The sequence below is a fragment of the Festucalex cinctus genome, chromosome 19 (assembly GCF_051991245.1).
Source record: "Festucalex cinctus isolate MCC-2025b chromosome 19, RoL_Fcin_1.0, whole genome shotgun sequence".
NCBI lineage: Eukaryota > Metazoa > Chordata > Actinopteri > Syngnathiformes > Syngnathidae > Festucalex > Festucalex cinctus.
The window spans coordinates 3970583-3992929 of NC_135429.1; the positions used below are offsets into that span (position 1 = coordinate 3970583).

The 22347-nt window shown below is 42.2% G+C and overlaps 2 protein-coding genes across 5 annotated transcripts; one reads left to right on the plus strand and one right to left on the minus strand.

Moving 5' to 3' along the window:
• The first annotated feature begins 404 nt into the window (after positions 1 to 404).
• On the plus strand, positions 405 to 5144 carry fbxl6 (F-box and leucine-rich repeat protein 6). 3 transcript variants are annotated; one of them, XM_077506803.1, is made up of 10 exons: positions 405 to 803; positions 1436 to 1960; positions 2342 to 2500; positions 2580 to 2643; positions 2747 to 2878; positions 3328 to 3435; positions 3501 to 3614; positions 3960 to 4191; positions 4432 to 4672; positions 4891 to 5144. In XM_077506803.1, the coding sequence occupies exons 2-10, from the start codon at positions 1479 to 1481 to the stop codon at positions 5018 to 5020; spliced, it is 1662 nt and encodes a 553-aa protein (XP_077362929.1). In that variant the 5' UTR covers positions 405 to 803; positions 1436 to 1478; the 3' UTR covers positions 5021 to 5144. The 3 variants fall into 3 exon arrangements, with proteins under 3 accessions (XP_077362929.1, XP_077362930.1, XP_077362931.1); XM_077506804.1 differs by having other exon boundaries at positions 444 to 525; XM_077506805.1 differs by lacking the exon at positions 405 to 803 and adding an exon at positions 816 to 1271.
• Positions 5145 to 5403: 259 nt separating this feature from the next.
• eppk1 (epiplakin 1) lies at positions 5404 to 17459 on the minus strand. 2 transcript variants are annotated; one of them, XM_077506796.1, is made up of 4 exons: positions 17257 to 17459; positions 15235 to 15335; positions 15051 to 15116; positions 5404 to 14121 (listed from the first exon to the last, which is right to left on the minus strand). In XM_077506796.1, exon 4 carries the CDS (start codon positions 14104 to 14106, stop codon positions 5641 to 5643), a length of 8466 nt encoding a protein of 2821 aa, XP_077362922.1. In that variant the 5' UTR covers positions 14107 to 14121; positions 15051 to 15116; positions 15235 to 15335; positions 17257 to 17459; the 3' UTR covers positions 5404 to 5640. The 2 variants fall into 2 exon arrangements, with proteins under 2 accessions (XP_077362922.1, XP_077362923.1); XM_077506797.1 differs by lacking the exon at positions 15051 to 15116.
• Between the last annotated feature and the right edge of the window lie 4888 nt (positions 17460 to 22347).

Genomic DNA, 22347 nt, shown 5'->3' on the forward strand with positions numbered 1-22347 from the left:
TTAGCCCCCATAGATGTATATAGACTAGATACGCCGGTGTGCCGAAGAAGACATATCTACGGGGCGGCCACCTTGGATGGGACAACGTTCTCATCAAATGTTATGCATGAACTTTTATTTTAATTCTGTTAACACAATCAACGCAGCCAATCAGGGCAATAATCAGCAAATGAGGTGAAGGGAAACTCGGGCGGGTATTAAAATTCTACACACCACTGTTATGTAAAAAAAGACCCAAGATTTATTTAATAACAAAAAAAAACATTACCCCCCTCCCATAACAATTTGTTTACCTACAACCCGTAACCCAAGACCTTTCAAAATATGAATCACATTTGTACATAATGAAACAAAGTTTGTTGTTGTTTTGTTTTGTTTTTTCCCTTGGGGCGTGACCTAGTAGCAACAACAAATCATATTGCAGCAATGAAGGTCCCACAGCCAATCATATTGTAGCAGGGCGTATCCTGTCTCGAACTTGTTGGGATGAAAGCAACAACACAAGACTGCAAATTCGCTCGAACTGTGGGTTGTTGAATAAATCGAAAATTTATCTAGCGATTGCGAAAAATAAAGAAGGCCAGTTCGACGACGGTTCACAGCGATTAGAATTATGTCTTTTGTTGTATGTCGCGCGGCTTTGATTTCCTTAGCAAACAGCTAGCTACAATGACGAGCTAGCTGCTCAATGGTGTTTTCGAAGTCAATTGTTCATGAGTTGTTCGGAATTTTGCCCATATTTGAGTCTGACAGTGTTATAATACCAAATAAAAAAGAGCTGCTGATACGCACACAGCTTTCAGGTAATATAACACAGTCGTTCAGAATTATAGTAGGCTACATTTTGACTTTGTATTTGAATATGGTGTCTTCATCACAGTTATGGGTGATGGATGTAACAATACGACACAAAGAGTTTATACTAGACAGTTTAAAATATACATCTGTAGGCAAGGATGCAAACATGTCACCAAGTCTAGAATATAATAAAACAGAACATGGTAACAAGATGTTAGCTAGAAAGGCTTGATGGTATACATGACATTTCTCACATTGTTTTAAACCGTCCAAGGATTTGACAAACCTAAACACGTGCAAGGGAAAGATAAACGGCAATAATTATATTGTTGTGTTGTGTTATGTAGTTTATTTTACTCATGGCCAGTGTAGGGATGTAAGAACAGGAACCCCTGGTTGGTTCTTGTTCGAAGTCTAGCTTCTGCATTTTGGATGTAGTGAACGCTTGTAAGAGAAGATCGACTGAGGAACGAGTAAGACTATAGTTCAACCGGGAGAAGATCAATGCAAACGTTTATCTGTAATTTGTTAAAGTCTTAATACTTTACCTCTCCTAAAATTAGATTTGTACCTCTTGGATACAGTACTTCAATGAGCCTCACAAATTCAGTAATATTCCTCTCTGACTATTTTTCAGATTATTTGTGTTCATTGGCTTACAAAGACAAGAAAGCATCCTGATGATGGCATCCACTGAAGGGTCGGTTGAAGATGCCGGGGCATCCGTGTCCACCCAGGGTGATGACGCACCGAAGCCCACAAAAGCCTCACTGAAAAGGAAAATCACTGAGCCCAAAACTCAAAAGGCAAAAAAGAAAAAGACATGCATGGACAGGGCAGCCTGGCCCAGATACACGGTCCATGAGGGAGAGGACATGCTCCTCGTCATATCCAGCAGCACCTCACAGGATAACAGATCCATCTGGACCCACAAAAAGAAAAAGGGGGGAAAGAAAAAAAATACCAATAAAGGGAAAGGTGGAAAACAGACAACAGTGAAGAAGGAAAAGAGAAAACCTGTTATTCGTACGCCAGCTATTGAGACAAAAGAGGAGGCGACACCAAACGACCACAGATGGGGGCAACGTCTTCCTGAGGAGGTTTTGGTCAATATTTTTAAGATGGTGGTCATTCAAGATGGTGCCGTCCCCTTTCTGTGCAGGTAGTATTTAAACAAATGATTTAAAATTTAAAATGTGACACTACCCCATGTAGTGTCTTTGGAGGCAAATGAAATTTGATAGTTCAAAGCTTAAAAAAAAAAAAAAAAAAAAAAAAGCATATCCCAACACACAAAATGTCATTTTATTGCCAGTAAATTTCATTCTTTATCCTGAAAAAAGAAGAAAAATATAGCCAACAATAAGCCTAAACTCTAATTCAACATTATACTTACACAGTTCATGAAAATGTTACATTTGAGTGTGAATTTTCTGTTATTAGGATACAATTTTGTCTTTTTTTTTTTTTTTGAGCATCCTTGACTTTTTTGTTGATGTTGGCCTAATTACCAATGCTAAAAACGATATGTTTCCCGTGCTAGGGTGGCAAGAGTGTGCCGCCTGTGGAACTCTGCTGCCGCCGCTCCTGTCTTATGGCGGAAAGTCTCCGTCGGTCACTGCTGGATCGCGCCGGGAAATAGTCAGCTGCCAAAAACACAGAGTCGGATTAAAGACACGTTAGACTGGCTGGCGCAGAAAAGGTATGGTACTTCATGTTGCTACTAAGATTAGCTTTGTAAATGTTCTGTGTAAATATAGTCTTTGTTTTGTTCTTTCAAGATTCTCTCAGCTGCGGGATTTCTCCCTCCATCACTGGACCAAAAATGTGGACCACGCAGTAGATGTAAGTCACTAGGTTTATTCACAAAATGTGTTTTTCACAGTTTGTTGTATAGTTACAGTTTAAGCTATTTACTTATTTATTTAAAAAAAAAATCAACTGGCAGGTAGTGTCACAGTTCTGCCCTCACTTGAGCGCCCTCACGCTCTCCTACTGTACTGGCTTGACGGGGGCGGCCTTCCAGAGCCTGGGCCTGCACAGCGGATCGCTGCAAAGTTTAAATCTACAGCACACGGAGGTGAGACGATGACCATGGCTTGTGCTGTAAGACGCGACTGCAAAAATGTCATAATAAACCTGCTAGAACTTCTGATTTTATTTTTATTTTTTTATTTTGTATTTATTTTTAGGGGGTGGGGGTAATGCGTGGCATTATAAATGGTGGCAGACTTTCCCCCAACATGAGTTTGAATGTGATCATTTGAATGTGCCTTATTACAAAGGTGTGCACACTTTTGCAGTCACATCTCTCTTTTTACTTTTAAGATTTTTCCCCAACGTAAATAATTTGCTTCGGTTCAAAAAAGGTTGGGAAATTCTAGTTTAAGCTCCATATCAATTGGATATGAATTGAATTAATTACCTTATACCAATTAAATTTTACATGACTAAGTGCATAAAAAAAGACCAATTTCTGTCAAATAACGTCAATAATAGTATTTTTATGAATTGTTTGTGTTGCTGTAGTTTCAGGTGGAAGGTCTTCTCACTTACCTTGAAAGTCACGGCGCTCAGATCCGGCAGATTTGGTTCACCCACGGACTGAAGTACGATCGACTCTTCGCAGCCATCTCTGTAAGGAACCACAAGTCTCGCAAATGCAGTAGAAGCAAAGCTTAGTACCGCGCTTCTGTTTTCAGAGGGGATGCTGTCCCGATTTGGAGCTGCTGGAGGTGAACAAAAAACTGGACACTAAAGACGGCGAACTGACCTTTTGCGTCCAAGCGTTACAGAGGGCTTGCCCCAAACTTAAGGTAGAAGATGGTAGACATCAGAAGTGGGGGATTCGAGTCACATTACTTGACTCAAGTCAGGCTTAACTTGTCAAATTTGTGACTGTAAAGAGCTAATGTAATGCATGTTGTCTGCCTGGAGTTGGCGCTGTGCAGTCGATACTATGGATTGTCCCTGATGGACGTAAGCTGTATGACTCCACTTGCTTGACGGTTGATATGCCATATTAATTCGGGGTTTGCTTGAAACATGAAGTTTAAGACTTGAGAATTCCTCTGGTAATTCTTTTGTTTCGGCTTCCTGATTTTAGTTCATGAGGAAAATAAAAATAAAATTAAAAAAAACTCCCCTGTACTTGTCATCAGACCTTCCGGATGCTGAACGTCCACCCGCTGCAAAAGAGCATGCGGAACGGTGCTGAATTGTCTCCTGGATTTCCTCTACTGGAGGAGCTATGTATCGCCACCGCATCGTACTCCTACATGACCGACAAATACTTAGGGGACATACTCTTTGGCTCCCCCCGGCTGCGAGTGCTGGACCTGCGAGGCTGCTCACGTGTCACGTCTGCGGGTCTGGTAGCGTTACCCTGTCTTGGTAAAGGGGCCATTTTTACTTTGTCTTGTTTTGGGGTTTCAAATTCAGTTTTAAGACAGTTAGCATCAAAAACTAGGGTTAGGGCTTCAATCCAGTGGCAAATTAAACAATTAAAAAATATATTCATCAAAACTCAAACATACATATTTACAACTAAGACGTTTAAACTTTTTAAATTTGACCTTAAGTACCCTTAAAAAAAAATTTGAAATGTGCCTACCGGTACTTTGTGTCTGGCAGAACTGGAGTGCCTCTTCTGGGGCCAGTACTTCAGCAGTCACGTGGGCATATCCCAGAAGGAAGGCCTCCATGCTGTGATGCAGAAGTGGAGTCACACGCTGCGGCAGCTGGACGTGGCCAATCAGCTTTTCTCTGAGGAGGACCTGGAGGTGGCCATGTGCCACCTGGCCAGGGCCAACGACGCCGACACCCTGCGCTCGCTCAACCTGAGCGGGACCAGAATCACTCCAGCTGCTCTCAGGTAACCGAAACCACTTCTTCTTTGTTTACCTTTAGAACCAGTGTTTCCCAACCACTGTGCCATGAGAGAACATTAGGTGTGCTACAATTGAATGAAATGATTCAGTTTTACTGTTGATGTTTATATTAATCAATAGTAAAACCTGTACCCTGGGTTGGGATACACTGTTATAAACCACAATGACTGATTGCATCTCCATCTTTCCTGTGGTTTTGCAGGCCTGTCATAGGCCAAATGACAGCACTCGACTACCTCAACCTGTCCGCCTGTCGGTATCTTCCCAGAGGGCTAAAGAGGATTTATCGCGGACAGGAGGACATTCGCCAGTTGCTGGACAAGTTGGAGTAGATCTAAAACCATGACACACTTGCCTCAATAATTAATATTCCTGAAGTTTTTGTGTTATATTTTCAAATAGATGTTTTGTTTTCCTCATTGATTATTGGAAATAAATTTTTGCAGTTCCGCGTTACATTTGTTTGTTTCCTTTAATATGACATAGGTGTTATATGAGTCAAAATCATTACACTTGATGTTTTTAGTCATTTAATCGTCCCTTTTTAGGTACTTCAGCTAAAAGCTAAATTATCGAGGTTTTTGCTTGGGTTTGCTTGTCTTAATGTTCACCTTTGACATGTACTCTAAATACTTAAATATAGGTAGGAAAACCTGTTCACTGAGCAAATAAGAGCTTCAGAAAGCCAGTTCATACTGAAATAAAACAAACAGCGTTTACCTTCACGTTTATTAGGTAACATTTTTCATAATAGTACAGAAAATCTAGGTTATATGACCATGATCTTAAACTTAATATTAAAAATTCATGTATTTATTTCAGTAGACCGAGCGCAACAATTTCCTGGCATATCTGTATGAAACTAAGATTAAATGTTCTTGAGTGAAAAAAATAGTGCTCATCTAATGCTAATTAAGCTTTATAACAAAGCACAAATCAATGAAAAGATTCTTCACTTTTTGATCAAGGGGAGTAAACTTAGTCCAGTGATGGGATCTGTGATGCACCTCTTGAGCAGCTGGAGATAGGTGAGGTTCTCTTGTGTGTTGGGATCAAAAAAACCTTTAGTGTCATCATCAGAGTCAGACAGAATCTGGTTCATTTCCTCGTCAAAGTAGCCTCTTTGGTAAGCCACCTGCACAGGAACTCTGTGGCTGTATACTGGGTCAATGATGCCTCCTGTGGCAATTTGAGCTTCCAGGAGACGAATTCCATGATCTTTGACGATCAAGTCCTTCTTCAGGGCCTGGAACAGAGATATTGTTTTTTCGGTGTAAGGGTCTCTGTATCCTGTGACAGCTCGTTCTGCTGACAGGAGTTTCTTTTGCCACTCATTGCCAACAACTCTCTGAGCCACAGCTTCATCTACCGAAAGTTTCTTGTTGTTGACTGGGTCGATGACAAAGCCAGTTGCAGCTTGGGCCTCTAGGAGCACAAGAGAAGTTCCAGGAGTAAGCAGGCCTCTGGACTTGGCTTCATAGATGCTCAGGGTCTCCCTGGTGGACTGCAAGTACACACCCGCTATACAGTTGGTCCCTTCTAGATACCTGCGGACAGAGTCCATTTCACTCACTTTCTTAACTGTGACTGTTCCTGCCCTAAGTTCTTTGTAGAGGTCTTCATTGATTATTTTGGATTCAAGCAACTCTGTAGCACTGACGTCTTTTCTAAGACCATGAAAGCTTCCAGTCTCGCTGATCGTGGTGGTGATGATGGTGGTCTTTGTGGTGCTGGTGTCAACGTTTGTTTTTGGTACTTGACATGAGATGACTGATGATGTGGTTGTAGTGGTGGTGTGCTGTTGAATTATCATCAAGATGATCTCCAAAAAGCGTTCGATCGTGATAGCACCACACTTGAACTGTTGTACAAGCTCCCTCCTCTTCTCCTCAGTGACATATCTGGAGTAGAGCAGATCCCACAGTGACACTGTGGTTCCATGATACTTCCCACCTGCACTAGTGGTAGTTGTAGATTTCAGAATAAGTTTTGTGGCCTCGTCAACAAAGAAGTAGAACTCCCCTTTCTTCACAATAACCAACAGGCTAAGTCCAGTAATGGGATCTGTGATGCATCTCTCGACCAGCTGGAGATAGGTGAGGTTCTCTTGTGTGTTGGGATCAAAAAAACCTTTGGTATCATCATCTGGGTCGGACAGAATCTGGTTCATTTCCTCGTCAAAGTAGCCTCTTTGGTAAGCCACCTGCACAGGAACTCTGTGGCTGTATACTGGGTCAATGATGCCTCCTGTGGCAATTTGAGCTTCCAGGAGACGAATTCCATGATCTTTGACGATCAAGTCCTTCTTCAGGGCCTGGAACAGAGATATTGTTTTTTCGGTGTAAGGGTCTCTGTATCCTGTGACAGCTCGTTCTGCTGACAGCAGTTTCTTTTGCCACTCATTGCCAACAACTCTCTGAGCCACAGCTTCATCTACCGAAAGTTTCTTGTTGTTGACTGGGTCGATGACAAAGCCAGTAGCAGCTTGAGCCTCTAGGAGCACAAGAGAAGTTCCAGGAGTAAGCAGGCCTCTGGACTTGGCTTCATAGATGCTCAGGGTCTCCCTGGTGGACTGTAAGTACACACCCGCTATACAGTTGGTCCCTTCTAGATACCGACGGACAGAGTCCATTTCACTTACTTCCTTTACTGTGATTGTTCCTGTGTTGAGATCTTTGAAGAGGTCTTCATTGATGATTTTGGATTCAAGCAACTCCGTAGCACTGACATCCTTCCTAATACCATGAAAGCTTCCAGTCTCGCTGACCGTGGTGGTGATGGTGGTCTTTGTGGTGCTGGTGTCAACGTTTGTTTTTGGTACTTGACATGAGATGACTGATGATGTGGTTGTAGTGGTGGTGTGCTGTTGAATTATCATCAAGATGATCTCCAAAAAGCGTTTGATCGTGATAGCACCACACTTGAACTGTTGTACAAGCTCCCTCCTCTTCTCCTCAGTGACATATCTGGAGTAGAGCAGATCCCACAGTGACACTGTGGTTCCATGATACTTCCCACCTGCACTAGTGGTAGTTGTAGATTTCAGAATAAGTTTTGTGGCCTCGTCAACAAAGAAGTAGAACTCCCCTTTCTTCACAATAACCAACAGGCTAAGTCCAGTAATGGGATCTGTGATGCATCTCTCGACCAGCTGGAGATAGGTGAGGTTCTCTTGTGTGTTGGGATCAAAAAAACCTTTGGTATCATCATCTGGGTCGGACAGAATCTGGTTCATTTCCTCGTCAAAGTAGCCTCTTTGGTAAGCCACCTGCACAGGAACTCTGTGGCTGTATACTGGGTCAATGATGCCTCCTGTGGCAATTTGAGCTTCCAGGAGACGAATTCCATGATCTTTGACGATCAAGTCCTTCTTCAGGGCCTGGAACAGAGATATTGTTTTTTCTGTGTAAGGGTCTCTGTATCCTGTGACAGCTCGTTCTGCTGACATCAGTTTCTTTTGCCACTCATTGCCAACAACTCTCTGAGCCACAGCTTCATCTACCGAAAGTTTCTTGTTGTTGACTGGGTCGATGACAAAGCCAGTAGCAGCTTGAGCCTCTAGGAGCACAAGAGAAGTTCCAGGAGTAAGCAGGCCTCTGGACTTGGCTTCATAGATGCTCAGGGTCTCCCTGGTGGACTGTAAGTACACACCCGCTATACAGTTGGTCCCTTCTAGATACCGACGGACAGAGTCCATTTCACTTACTTCCTTTACTGTGATTGTTCCTGTGTTGAGATCTTTGAAGAGGTCTTCATTGATGATTTTGGATTCAAGCAACTCCGTAGCACTGACATCCTTCCTAATACCATGAAAGCTTCCAGTCTCGCTGACCGTGGTGGTGATGGTGGTCTTTGTGGTGCTGGTGTCAACGTTTGTTTTTGGTACTTGACATGAGATGACTGATGATGTGGTTGTAGTGGTGGTGTGCTGTTGAATTATCAAGATGATCTCCAAAAAGCGTTCGATCGTGATAGCACCACACTTGAACTGTTGTACAAGCTCCCTCCTCTTCTCCTCAGTGACATATCTGGAGTAGAGCAGATCCCACAGTGACACTGTGGTTCCATGATACTTCCCACCTGCTCTGGTGGTAGTTGTTGATTTCATTATAAGCTTTGTGGCCTCGTCAACAAAGAAGTAGAACTCTCCTTTCTTCACAATGGGCAATAAGTTAAGACCTGTGTTTGGATCAGTGACACACCTCTCTATAAGTTGGAGATAAGTGAGGTTCTCATGTGTGTTAGGATCAAAAAAGCCCTTGGTGTCATCATCTGGGTCAGACAGAATTTGATTCATTTCTTCATCAAAGTAACCTCTCTGGTAAGCCACCTGCACAGGAACTCTGTGACTGTATACTGGGTCTATGATGCCTCCTGTGGCAATTTGAGCCTCAAGAAGACGAATTCCATGATCCTTGACTATGAGATCCTTAATCAGGGCTTGGAATAAAGAAATGGTTTCACCAGTGTAGGGGTCAGTGTATCCTGTGACAGCTCGTTCTGCTGAGAGCAGCTTCTTTTTGTACTCTCTGCCAACTACTTTCTGAGCTACAGCTTCAGCCACTGAAAGTTTTTTGTCGTTGACCGGGTCGATGACAAAGCCAGTGGCAGCTTGAGCTTCTAGAAGTACAAGAGATGTCCCAGGAGTCAGCAAGCCTCTGGACTTTGCTTCATAGATGCTCATAATCTCCTTTGTAGACTCAACTCTGACACCGGCTATGCAGTTTGTCGAACCAAGATACTTTTGGACGGATTCCATTTTGTTCACATGGTCGACAGTCACTTCCCCTTGTATGATCTGCGTGAAAAGCTCCTTTGAGATGATCTTTGACTCAAAGAGCTGACTTGCTGAGACCTGCTTCCTCAGTCCTTTGAACTTTCTTTCTTTGGAAGACACCTCTGCAATGATGACTGTGAGTATTTCAATTAACCCTTCAACTGTTATGGTGCCGGTCTGGTATTGTTGTATGAGCTGCTCCCTCTTCTTCTGTGATATGTATTCAGACAGCAACAATTCCCACAAGCTCACATCTTTGCTTTGGAATTTACCCACATTCATGGCAACTGTTTTATTTTTAAATTCAAGCTCTATTTGTTCCTTTGTGTGAAAAACATTTGATCTATCCTCCTGCAGTGGTATAAGAAGTAGTCCTGTTTTAGGATCTATTTCACATCTCTCCATCAACTCGAGGTAGGAGAGTTTTTCCTTCGTGTTGGGGTCAAAATATCCCTTTGAATTTTCAGGGGGGTTCAGCAGAATGATTTTTAGTTGGTCATCCAGAAGTCCTCTTTTGACTGCAACATTAACAGGCAGCCTGAGACTCATGTTTGGGTCTACAATTCCACCCGTTGCTATTTGTGCCTGTAGAAGACGAATGGCATCACTTCTTTCAATCAGCTGCTCATTCATAGCCTCAAAAAGTGATATTGTTGTGTCGGTGTAGGGGTCTTTATAGCCAGTAACGGCTCGCTCGGCCAACAGAAGCTGCTCACATACATCTGGCCCAATGACTTCCTCTTTTGTGGCCTCGTCAACCCTGTAGAACTTGTTTGTGAGAGGGTCAATGATCCATCCTGTAGAAGCCTGTGCTTCGAGCAGTAAATGTGCAATGCCATCTGTCAATATACCTTCTGTTTTTGCACCATATATGCTCAGAACTGTTTGTGATGGATACACTTTAATCCCAGCAATGCTCCTCGATCCATTGAGATATCGTTGCACGTGCTCACGTCTGGTGACTTCTGCCAAAGTCACTTTGTCTTCTATCACCTGGTTGAATGTGTCAATGTCGATAATGCCACAGTCGAGCAATTGTTTGACTGAGACAAGCTTTCTCAGGCCCATTATCATTTTGGGCGCTTTACTTTTCTCCAGTTTTTCAATGATAGATACTAATATGGTGATGATAGTGTGTGTAGTGACCTTCCTTGTTCGGAATTTTTCCAGCAGTTCATTTCGCTGTTCTTCAGTGAAGTAGCCAGAGTGGATCAAGTCCCAGAGAGAAATTGATTTTCCTGCGTAGCATCCTAATGTTATGCTCACCACTGTCTCTTCAAACACTTTCTGTATTTCACTATCAGTGTAGAGGCTTACAGTTGTTTTTGAGGTTTTTGGTGTGCTAGTCATTGGTAAGAGGAACAGTCCTGTTTCTTTATCTTTTACACACCTCCCCAACATTTCCATGTATGTCAGATTTTCTTTGGTGTTAGGGTCAAAAAACCCTTTTGTGTCATCACTTGGGTCCAACAGAATTTGATTCAGTTCTTCATCAAAATATCCTTTCCTGTAGGCAACATTAAGAGGTAAGTGAAGACACTTCAAGGGATCAATGATACCACCTGTCGCAATTTGGGCCTCAAGTAAACGAATGCCGTGCTCCTTCACAATGAGATCCTTTTTCAAGGCTTGGAAAAGAGAGATCTTTTGGCCCGTGTAAGGATCGGTGTAACCAGTGACGGCCCTCTCTGCAGACAGAATCTTTTCATACATCTGAGGACCAATTAACATTTCCTGTAGCGCTTGTTTCACAGTGAGCTTTTTGTTTGCCAGTGGATCGACAATGAACCCTGTGGCTGCCTGTGCTTCTAGGAGGCAAAGCGCTGTGCCTGGTGTCAGGATGCCAGTTTTCTGTGCTTCATAGATGCTCAGCTTCTGATTGGAGGGCTGCAGTATCACACCAGCGACGCAGCTCTTCCCTTGTAGATAGGCTCTCACACTGTCCATTAGCAATAGATCAGTGCTCTTCAAAGTTCCATCAATCAAGTTGCTGAACGTTTTTTCATCCACTATTTCAAGCTCCAAAAGATCCACGATGGAAACTTCTCCTCTGAGGGCTCGGAAGCTCAGGTCTGCTTGCTGTTTAATCTCCTTACTCTCAATGATGACTAAAATCGACTCAATGATTTCCTCAATTGTGAGTCTCCTTGACTTGAAGCGTTTAAAGAACTCCTGTCGTTTTTCCTCTGACAGATACTCTGAATTGATGAGGTCCCAAAGAGTGGCGTGCTTGCCCTTGAAGCGGCCATACCGTACAGAAACGACTGTTCTTCTGAACAGTTCCTTCATGGCGTCATCTATGTTCACTTTGTGACTTTTGCCTTTGAGTGGCAGGAGACAGAGTCCCGTACTGGGATCTGTGACACATCTGGCCATGAGCTGCAAGTAGGTTAGGTTCTCGTGTGTGTTGGGGTCAAAAAACCCTTTAGTGTCATCACTGGGGTCACTCAGGATTTCATTCATCTCCTCATTGAAATACCCACACTTGTAGGCCACATGGACGGGAATGCGATGGCTGTTAACTGGGTCGATGATACCGCCAGTGGCAATTTGTGCCTCTAGGAGTCGAATACCGTGATCCTTTAGGATGAGATCTTTTTGCATGGCTTGGAACAGAGAGATTGTGGTCCCGTAGTACGGGTCTTTGTAACCTGTCACCGCCTTCTCTGCAGAGCGCAGCTTTTGGCATAAATCAGGTCCAACAATCTTGGCTTTGACGGCATCATCCACAGAAAACTTTCTGTTTCCAATAGGATCAATGATGAATCCTGTTGCCGCCTGTGCCTCGAGTAAAACCAGAGCTGTTCCTGGCATCAGTTTGCCTTTCTGTCTAGCTTGGTAAATGGTCAGGATCTGGGAGTCAGGCAGAAGAACACCTGCAATGCTGTCTTTCCCTTGGAGATACACATGTAGGTTTTGATCTTCAATCACTTCCTTAACAGACTTCTTCCCTTTCTTTAGATCATCTAGGACCTCCTCACTGATGATGTCAGCCTCAACTAGTTGTTTGGCTGTGACCGTTTCTCTGATGCCTTCAAAGATGACCTTGGTGGTTTTGACAGACGTCTCAATGATTTCTAGAACTGTTGTTACAATCATCTCGATAGTAAGCCTGCTCTCCCGGTATTTCCGTATAATGTCTTTCCTCTGCTCTTTATCTAAGTATTCTGACATAAGCAGCTCCCAGAGAGATACAGTCATTCCCGCGTACTTCCCACATGTCACTTTCACCTTCTTCTGTTTGAAGGCCATCTTAGTTTGGTAGTCAATGAAGGTGAAGTTCATTTCATTGGATTTGTCCCAAAGAGGGAGCAGGCAGAGCCCAGTGGCAGGATCTGTGACACACCTTTCTATCAACTGAAGATAGGTTAGATTCTGCTCAGTGTTTGGGTCAAAGAATCCCTTTGTGTCATCTCCTGAATCCTCAAGTATGGCTTTCATTTCTTGGTCAAAATAGCCTCTTTTGAAGGCCACCTCTGTGGGGAGTCTGTGGCTGTGGATAGGGTCAATGATTCCCCCTGTGGCAATTTGCGCTTCCAGTAGGCGGATCCCATGTTCCTTCAAGATGAGATCTTTGGAAAGTGCTTGAAAGAGGGAAATGGTTTCTTCAGTGTATGGGTCTTTGTATCCTGTCACAGCTCGTTCGGCAGAGCGCAGCTTGGCGCAATATTCCGGGCCAATGAGCTTGTTTTTTACAGCCTCATCCACAGTGAACTTTTTGTTTTCCACAGGATCAATCATGAATCCGGTTGCGGCCTGCGCCTCCAGCAGAACTAGCGCTGTCCCAGGCATCAGTATGCGGTGCTTCATGGCTTCATAGATGCTTAGTCTCTGATTGGATGAGAGTATCGCAATGCCTGCGATGCTGCCTTTGCCCTGAAGGTATTCCTTCACTTTCTCATCCAGCATCACTTGCTGGGTTGTGGTCTTCCCTTTCTGCAGGTTATCATAGATTTCTTTGTCAATGATCTTGGATTCAAAGAGTTCTGCGGAGGAAATTCCTCGTCTCAACCCCTTGAAGGTGATGAAGATGGGGAGAAGAAGCAGGCCTGTGTCAGGATCCACAATACACTTCACCAGCAGCGATTGATAGTTGATGGTCTGTTGTGTGCTAGGATCGTAGAACACCTTTAACTCTGACATCTGGTCATCCAACAGACCTTTTTCGTAGTAGCCTTTCTGGATGGCCGACTCAACTGGAACATTTGTCTTCTCAATGGGATCAAACAGACCATGCGTGGCGAGTTGTGCTTGAAGTAGTCTCAAGCCGTAATCTCTGGGCACTAAATCTTTTCTCATGGCTTGGAACACCGAGATGGTTTGATTAGTGTAAGGGTCCATGTAACCAGTGACGGCCTTCTCCGCAGAGAGGAGCTTCTCCCTCAGCTCAGGTCCAATGAGTTCCTCCTTGACGGCCTCCGTGACTGGAAATACTTTGTTCATCACAGGGTCTACGATGCCTACTGTGGCAGCCTGCGCTTCCAACAGGGCCAGCGCGGTTCCAGGTTTAAGTAGACGTTTCTTCATGGCTTCGTATATGCTGATCTTCTGCTTGGACTTCTCCAGGTAGACACCTGCCACAGGGCCATGGGTGTTTGTGTGGCCATTTTGCTTCTTCTCCTTTGGATCAGCGGGCTCCATCTTGACCGAGTGTAGCTGTGAAAGGAAACATCAGATACAATGAATTGTCTGACAAAGTGATTCTCAACGGATGGGTTGGGAGCCAAAAGTGCTCACGGACCCGTTATGGGTGGGGCACAGAATTAAAGATTACAAGGGGTCCTTGCTTTATGCTCAATTATCACAATTCACAAGTATTTCCTGTTTTCCATTTGATTGGTTTATATTCAGGGCCTAGAAGTGTACACAGCTATGTACTGTAATTATGACTTTACGGCTGTGTTTGTTTCTGTTAGATAAACTACAGAACATTTCGCTAAGAATTCTGGTTTCGCCGCAATTGTACACTGTACAGTAAAATATTTAACGTGCACCCTGGGTTGGACTTGCCTTTTATTTGGAAAATAACATTTGATAGGCATGTGTCAGTAACTTTATTACGTGGGAGTATTCATATCTTGACATGTATTTGTACAGATCTGTATGATACTGCATTAAAATCAAATATATTATAATAGTTTTTTTGAGTTCAGCATTGGTGGAGGTCTGTACTTAACTGATTGACGTTTAATAATTTAGTGCCATTACAGCATTAATAAAACTGAAAGACATTCGCCTCAGTACTGCATTGGAATTTACAGTACAGTCCACACATATTTAGCAATTAAGCATTTTTGACACATTTTGCTTCCATTCAATCAACATTGTGCTGCTCCTTCTGTTGTGTGTGTCATGGCCACCTGGGGGCAGTATAATACAGACATACTGTACATGGAGATGGTCACAGCAGTATTAGTTGTGCTTTGCAGAGGATAAAGATGATATGCCTGTGGCTATATTTAAATGATCTGTCTACATGTGTGGCTATGTGTATTATGCATAGTTTGACAATAAATCTTTAGCTAGGGGATTGCAATAAAATAAGAATGTCCATCCATCCATTTTCTTAACCGCTTATTACTCACAAGGGTCGCAGGGATGTTGGAGCCTATCCCAGCCGGCTTCGGACAGTAGGCGGGGTACACCCTGAACTGGTTGCCAGCCAAAATAAAAATAAATAAATTGTTCACTATCTGCAAAATTGCAGCTTATAGTGTATATTTTGAAAAGAAGAAGAAGAAGAAGAAGAAAAAAAAAAAAAAGACATACCCAATTAGTTGAGTTTCGTTTTGAGTGTTGGCAGCCTCGACTCTGACGTGACCTTCCAAAATCCAAAATTCCAGCTAAGTTTTATGGCTCAATCGCTGCCCCTGCGGAGATAAGGCCTTCGTTTCATCACTCAAACATCAACTGCAGTTAATCATTTTCACATGAAGCCGTGCGTGACCCTCATCACAATACGCCACGGTTCAACACAATGCCAAGTATGTTGAAGACACAATTAAGAGCTCACAAAGTACATTTTAATGTAAACTTTGCATGTCAAGTTGCCAATCCAGTACTCAAAACTTTTTTGACAAAGCGTCGCAAAATGTAAAAATAGCGCGTTTCACTTTTTCATCATCATCCCGCTTGGACCCAAGGTGTGAATTTCCCTCGCCTGGGTGCCGCTTGGTGACATCATCACAATGAGAACCTACAGGCCCGACTGGCCGCAAGTCTGCACACAAAACACAAGCGAGTCGTGTTTGCGCAACAACAGCTTGCAGGTGCCCAATGCAGTGTGCACGCACGCACGCACACAAACACACACACACACACACACACACACGCACACACACACACTTTTATCAACGTTTTGAGTGCTGGCGTTATGCAAATTTGCTCCCATCAAACACGAATGTCCGCAATTGAGATGTCACTTTCACATCAGACGGTAATAAATCTTTTACAACTGTTACACTTCCGTATGGCCCCAATAAAATTCAACTTCAATAAACTTGTAACAGATAATAATAATCTAAAAAAAATAAAAAAATACACCTAAAACCAATATGCATGAGCATTCACGTAAAGTGTAGAATGTGGTTCTTGTTTGGCATTTGTATGAGGAAACTACTTTGATTATTCATTTAATTATTGCATAATAACAGCTGTCATTGCCATCATCGCAGTTTACCACCTGAAAAGTGAAAAGATTATAGAATACTCTGGTAAAAGTACTTTGATGGCATTGTTAACTGTAGACTTTTGATGACATTTCCAGAGCTGGAAAAATGAAAAATGAGTAAAATCTCCACTCCACCAATCGTAGATTTATAGAAAATGTGATTAGACGAAGGTTAAGTAATTTTTTTCCCAATTGCATTTTTAATTGATATTTTTACTTAAGTAGAAAATGTGGTTCAAAATGTACTTTTACATTTTACTTTGACTGTTAAATCAGGTGAGCACAACGATGGAAAATCCCAAACAGAAACAATGACTTTTACATTTACTTTCACATATTAGGGAGATTCAATAACACTTTTTTCAGATAGATACGAGTATGAATACTTTTGAGTAGTGATCGATAGAGTATCAATAAACTTTAATACTTCCCTCCGCTCTTAATGCCAAACATCATACACTCAAGATCTGTTAAAAAAAACAAAAAAACAAACAAACTGTTAAAGCCATGTTCATTGTGACTTACGCAGATTCCTTTTCCATAGTACTAATTGTCATATTGCCTTCCTGTCATTGTGAATTACGAGCGTCGTGCAGCCGAGCGAAAAATCTGTCTGGGAGCCACCGAGGATGTTTGTCAATCAAAAGTTAACAGCCTTCCAGCTAAAAAAAAAAAAAAGTTGCGGATGGCTAATACCTGACAATCCGTTTACTACATTGGCTCTGGACAAAAAAAAAAAAAAAAGCAGTCAGTGGGAGTATTATGTCATAGTTTCTGTAGCGCTGCTTACCTTGTGTCATCAAGCGAGTGTCTCAACTTGTGAGCCGTAATAAGGTAAGAGTGACATTTGTGTGGGTGAAAGGCGACTGGGTGAGGAATGTTCTTTCTTTCTCTCTCTCGCTCTTTTTTTTTTGTAAATCAGAAAGGGTGTTGGCTCGCCAAACAGGATACTGACATTTCATTATCAGCAACAGAAAGCTTAAAATATGCCGTAAAACTGCTGATTCCAGTCAAACAACACGTTCCACTTCATTTCACTTTTCATTCAGTCTGAGCTGAGACGTTAAACACAGGACAGGATAAGGCAGGAAAAAAAAAAAAAAGGATGAAAAAGATCTTACTTGTTGCAGTGTGGAATGCACAAAGTCCAGCTTCCTCAGCAGCCGATGTCGTCTGCCGTGCGAGACATTCCCGACGTGCTCACAAGATCTCCTCGGAAGTGCTGCGGCGCGGCCAGATTTAAGGCGAGTCCCGCCGGGCCAAGAACCCCGCCTCCCCCAAATCGCTTCTGGGGAACTTCCCCCTCCCCGGGAGGACCTCGGGCCCGTCTCGACCAGGAGACCGAGCCTGCAGGATGCCACGGATTCTTGTCCACTTCCTTTTGAGCGCCTCCATTGTGTTCTGCAACGATAAGAGCTGAGGGGAAAAAATGTGGAATTGTGCGTCAGGTGCACTTTGAAATGACTGCCAGCGGAAGACAACATTTCATGTGTCATAGTCAGCTCTAGAGATGTCGGGTAGATGATTTACTTTACAGCGGTTCCTTCCACTGCAGTGATTCCCGACCACTGTGCTGCCACACAACGAGCAACGCAGCCGGGCTTACCTGGAAATTATTCACTGGGGTGACAAAACATCTCACCAAACATACTTTACTAGACACATTGTTTCAGAGTTTGCACTCAGATCAATTATAAATTTGTCCTTTAAATATGCACTGAATATCAACGAATCGTGGCAGAATATTAAAAGAATGAAAGAACACTGCATCCAAGTGAAAATGACATTTTCTTCCAGGACAGCTGGTCGGAGAACATCCCCCATAGAGGCATATATTCTTTATCCTCTGGAGAGAAAAAAAAAAAAAAAAAAAAAGACGAATTTTACTGCAGCTTACTGAGTGACCTCCTCCACATATGTCTGTCATACTGCCCCCAAGTGGCCAATGTGTGTACATCAAGACGAGCAGCACAATATCCACTGAAGCAAAAAAAAAAAAAGCAGCAACAATTTTGAATTCTTTTCAGTATTTAGTTCAATATTATAGATTGCTTTTCCTTAAAAAAAAATCAATTATCTAATTTTTTTTTTCTGCCAAAAATTAACCAAATTATTATTATTATTATTATTGTCTTCAAGTTCAGTAATTTTTTTCCCACCTAATTAGTTATTTACTCACTATCAAAAACTCATCTATCTTTGCCAGTGATGTACGGATCATGAAAAGCATTATAATGATAGAGTAAATTGAGACGAAATTGTCATTATGTCAAAGTAATTCCGTATTCTAATATTGTCGTGACTTTTTTTTTCTCAAATATAAACAGTGTGCCTTGGCTCAAAGGTCGGGCAACATCGTTTTACAGCATAGCACAGCGGGGATGTGAAATCTTATCTCTTATGAGTAATCGCACACGCACGAACACGTACACACATGACACAAAGCAGTCTCACGCATGCACAATTCCGAGTAAAGACGAGTCAAAAACGTAGGCATTACTCAGACGATGAAGCATGTTGTGACGCTAACGACTTTTACCAGCTCGTCGTCAGGTAAACATACACTTAAATTCCATTGCATCACGAACGAGAAGGAAGATGAGTGCAGGTGTCACATTACGATCAGATAAACAGCATTTTTTTTTTTTTTTTCAGCACCTCGATTGATCCGATAGAGTCAAACAATGCGAGGACCTCATTTTTATGGCCAAAATTTTCAGTTGGCGAGATAAGAAGAGGTGCAAAAGTATGTTTGTTAGTAGTCCATCAGACTCGTTGGAGAGAATTCAATACCACTACAGTTTGTAGGTGGCAATAATTACAAAATAGGGAGGGTTATGGCTCCACTTTATTTTTATTTTTGTTAAACACAATCAAAGCATAATCTTGTTTTGTGACAGAGTTCGATTTGTTTTGAATTTTTTATTATTGTTGCTTTTTATTGTGTTATGACTTTTTCTTAATACAGTTTGTTCTGTTTTTCAAACCTTTTTTGTTTTTTTTCCAGAAATGTTTCATTTTAGTTTAGTTTTTATTAGTTTTAGTATTTTTGTGTGTGTGTGTGTCAAACACTCATCTATGATATATCTAAGATAGTTTGATTAACATAAGATGTATTTTTAGTTAGTTTTCATTTTTTTGATTATTTTGTTATTTGACAACAATGTCTTGTAATATATAAATAATAATATATAAATACAAATCTAATGGCATAAAGTTAACCTAGTTTTTCCTTGGCCGCTCTACCAAGTTTGTTAGAATGGTTAACTTTTTGTGATTTTACCAGCTAACCAAACAACATCTATACAATCGATCCTCGCTATTTGCAGGGGACTGGCTGGCCGCAAATAGCAACAATCCGCAAATAATTAAAATGCCCAATGAAATGCCCTGGGAGTGTGGGGTTTAACCCCCCCCAAAAAAATTCAAAAAAAAAAAAAAAAGACTGCTAAACATTGGAGATACACTTCCCATGAAAAAGGTGGGGAAACGGGGGTGTTGTCAGCCTCCCCTCAGGCCCAAAAGTGTTTCCGTTCCTTCCAGAAAGACGTCATCCCATTCAATCAATGCAGTTGTCGCGTCGACTAACAAACGTTTAAGATTTTTAATTGAGGATGAAGTCATCATGTTGCTACAAACGAGAAGGAGTAGTATCTACGGGCACTTTTTTTTTTTTTTTTTTGGTCACTGGTTTAACTGGGAACAGGTCCAAACAAAGCATGGACTGAAATCACATCCAACATATTTGTAATAACACAAAAAAAAAACAAAGGCTTACCACAAATCTACAATAGTAACATTTAAAGGTAAACAGACAGATGGGGTTTTTTTTGCCTGTGGGCTTTTTCGCCTTCGCAATGTAGGTGTGTTGACTAATTGCTTTCCACATAAAACATGTCGGTTGCAAAAGTGTTCCGTGGGAAAAAAAAAAAGCTGCCAAGGTGAAGTGTCCTCATTCCAACAAAACCAACTCATAGCATGTGTGCTGTATTTTGTGTTATGAATCTGATGTTTATTCTTTTTATTTGTCCATTTATTTATTCACTCGCCTACTTCTTATTGATTTATTGATGTTAAATTTATTTACTTGTATTAAAAACAACCAAACATGTATACTCACTTAAAATATTTGATTTGTTCTGTTTTTCTTATGTTATTGATGCTTCTGTGGGTCCTGGTGCCCCCCCACCCCTTTCTGTGGTAGATAGCCAAAATGGGTCTTTGAATATCGTCACCCTCTTAAGATAATGGCCTAAGTCTATTTTTCTATTTTAACACACACACACAAAAATAAATAAATAAAATGTGCTCATTTTGCACATCTGCTCAGAATATTGGCCACTTCTGCTAAAATTGGCTACATACTTAGTTCAACAGATCATTCAATTATAACCCGGAAACTAAATTACTGTATTAATAGGATATTAGGCCATATAAAAAAATCAGTATTTGGTTCAGTTTTTAATGTTTTTATTTTTATTTTTAAAAGGCCATTATTTTTGGACGCCGACGATATTGCAAGTCGCTGACCCCTGCCCTAAAGGAATCCACCCCACTCCCAACCTTCCCCGGCTAGGAATGCTCGCAGCGGCGTTCCCATTGTCGGCACCACACCTAGTTCACAAGTCTGCGTAACGCCAGCTGTCGTTTTGCCGCAAATCTTCTGCATGTGACGGCTTGCCAAAAGTGCGCGTTTAAAGACTTTTCTGGAGCCTAATCCTGCTTTTGTTAGTACATGAAAAACCGCAAGAAACCGCAAAGGCTTACCCAAACGTTACTTATCCAAACATTCAACAGGCCCTCGGATACACAACATTGAATGCCTGGAGGCGTGCAAGGACGACCGCTCGCCAACACATTCCACCGCAACAGGTGAAGTAGCCTAAAGTGCATGCCATCCCGCCACAACAGTGCCAGGCAAGTTTTTATAATCCATGTGCAACCACAGGCGCACCAAGTTTAAGAGGGGGGACAAAAAGGGCCTACCTGACAGAGTTGTTTATCTCAACTGAAAAGGGACAAACGTTAAACACGATTAAGAGAAACAGATTTGTTGTGCGTTGTATTTGGCTTCGAGAAGCATTCGTTTTTCCACACAAGCACCGTCAGTACAACGAGCGTGGCACTTAGGAATGAACAGACCTCTGCCAAGGCCAAACTATCGCAATTTGGATCGATACCTATATGTCAGAGGTGTCAAATCCCGGTCTATAAAGTAAAATCCTTGCCAGAGTTTCTCTTTAGCCACAGGTGCTAGCATCCGTCGCTAAAAGACAAACTGGCAGAGATTTTACTTTCTGGACCTGCCACAGTTTGGCGTTAGCCACAGGTGCTAGCATCTGTAGCTAAAAGACAAACTGGCAGGGTTCTTACTTTCTGGACCTGCCACAGTTTGGCGTTAGCCACAGGTGCTAGCATCTGTAGCTAAAAGACAAACTGGCAGGGTTCTTACTTTCTGGACCTGCCACAGTTTGGCGTTAGCCACAGGTGCTAGCATCTGTAGCTAAAAGACAAACTGGCAGGGTTCTTACTTTCTGGACCTGCCACAGTTTGGCGTTAGCCACAGGTGCTAGCATCTGTAGCTAAAAGACAAACTGGCAGGGTTCTTACTTTCTGGACCTTCCACAGTTTGGCGTTAGCCACAGGTGCTAGCATCTGTAGCGAAAAGACAAACTGGCAGGGTTCTTACTTTCTGGACCTGCCACAGTTTGGCGTTAGCCACAGGTGCTAGCATCTGTAGCTAAAAGACAAACTGGCAGGGTTTTTACTTTATGGACCTGGATTTGACACGTGCGGTCCTTGCCGTTATGATTCATGTGTTATTCATTGGAAAATTAAGAGAAACTTCTTTGATACTCACCAGAGTCAAGATCTTGAAGCTCCTTTCACCACGGCTTTATCTCGGGCTTCGATGCAGGATGGTGGGTTGGAGTAAAACTGCAAATTTTTCAGCTTTCGACATAAGAGCTAGGTGAAATCTGCGTGCGAGGGCCCACCACCAGAGTGTGAAGTTTAACACCTCGAGTTGAAAGCACTTGTACTGTCCGAGACACCGATGTCTAATTACAAATGGGTCATCGGTTTTGTTCCCATTAGTTGACATAAAGATTGACAGACTGTTCATCTAGAAAAGCACTTGTTAGAGTACAGACGTCAGGGACCAGCAATCACAATTTGGATCGAGATCCACGTCAATCAAATGGCCTACTTTT

Coding starts and splice junctions, on each gene's coding strand:
- fbxl6 (XM_077506803.1), top strand. CDS start 1,479: ATGATGGCATCCACTGAAGGGTCGGTTGAAGATGCCGGGGCATCCGTG. Junction 2,879..3,327: donor TAAATCTACAGCACACGGAG/GTGAGACGATGA, acceptor GTGTTGCTGTAG/TTTCAGGTGGAAGGTCTTCT. Junction 4,673..4,890: donor ATCACTCCAGCTGCTCTCAG/GTAACCGAAACC, acceptor GTGGTTTTGCAG/GCCTGTCATAGGCCAAATGA.
- eppk1 (XM_077506797.1), bottom strand. CDS start 14,106: ATGGAGCCCGCTGATCCAAAGGAGAAGAAGCAAAATGGCCACACAAAC.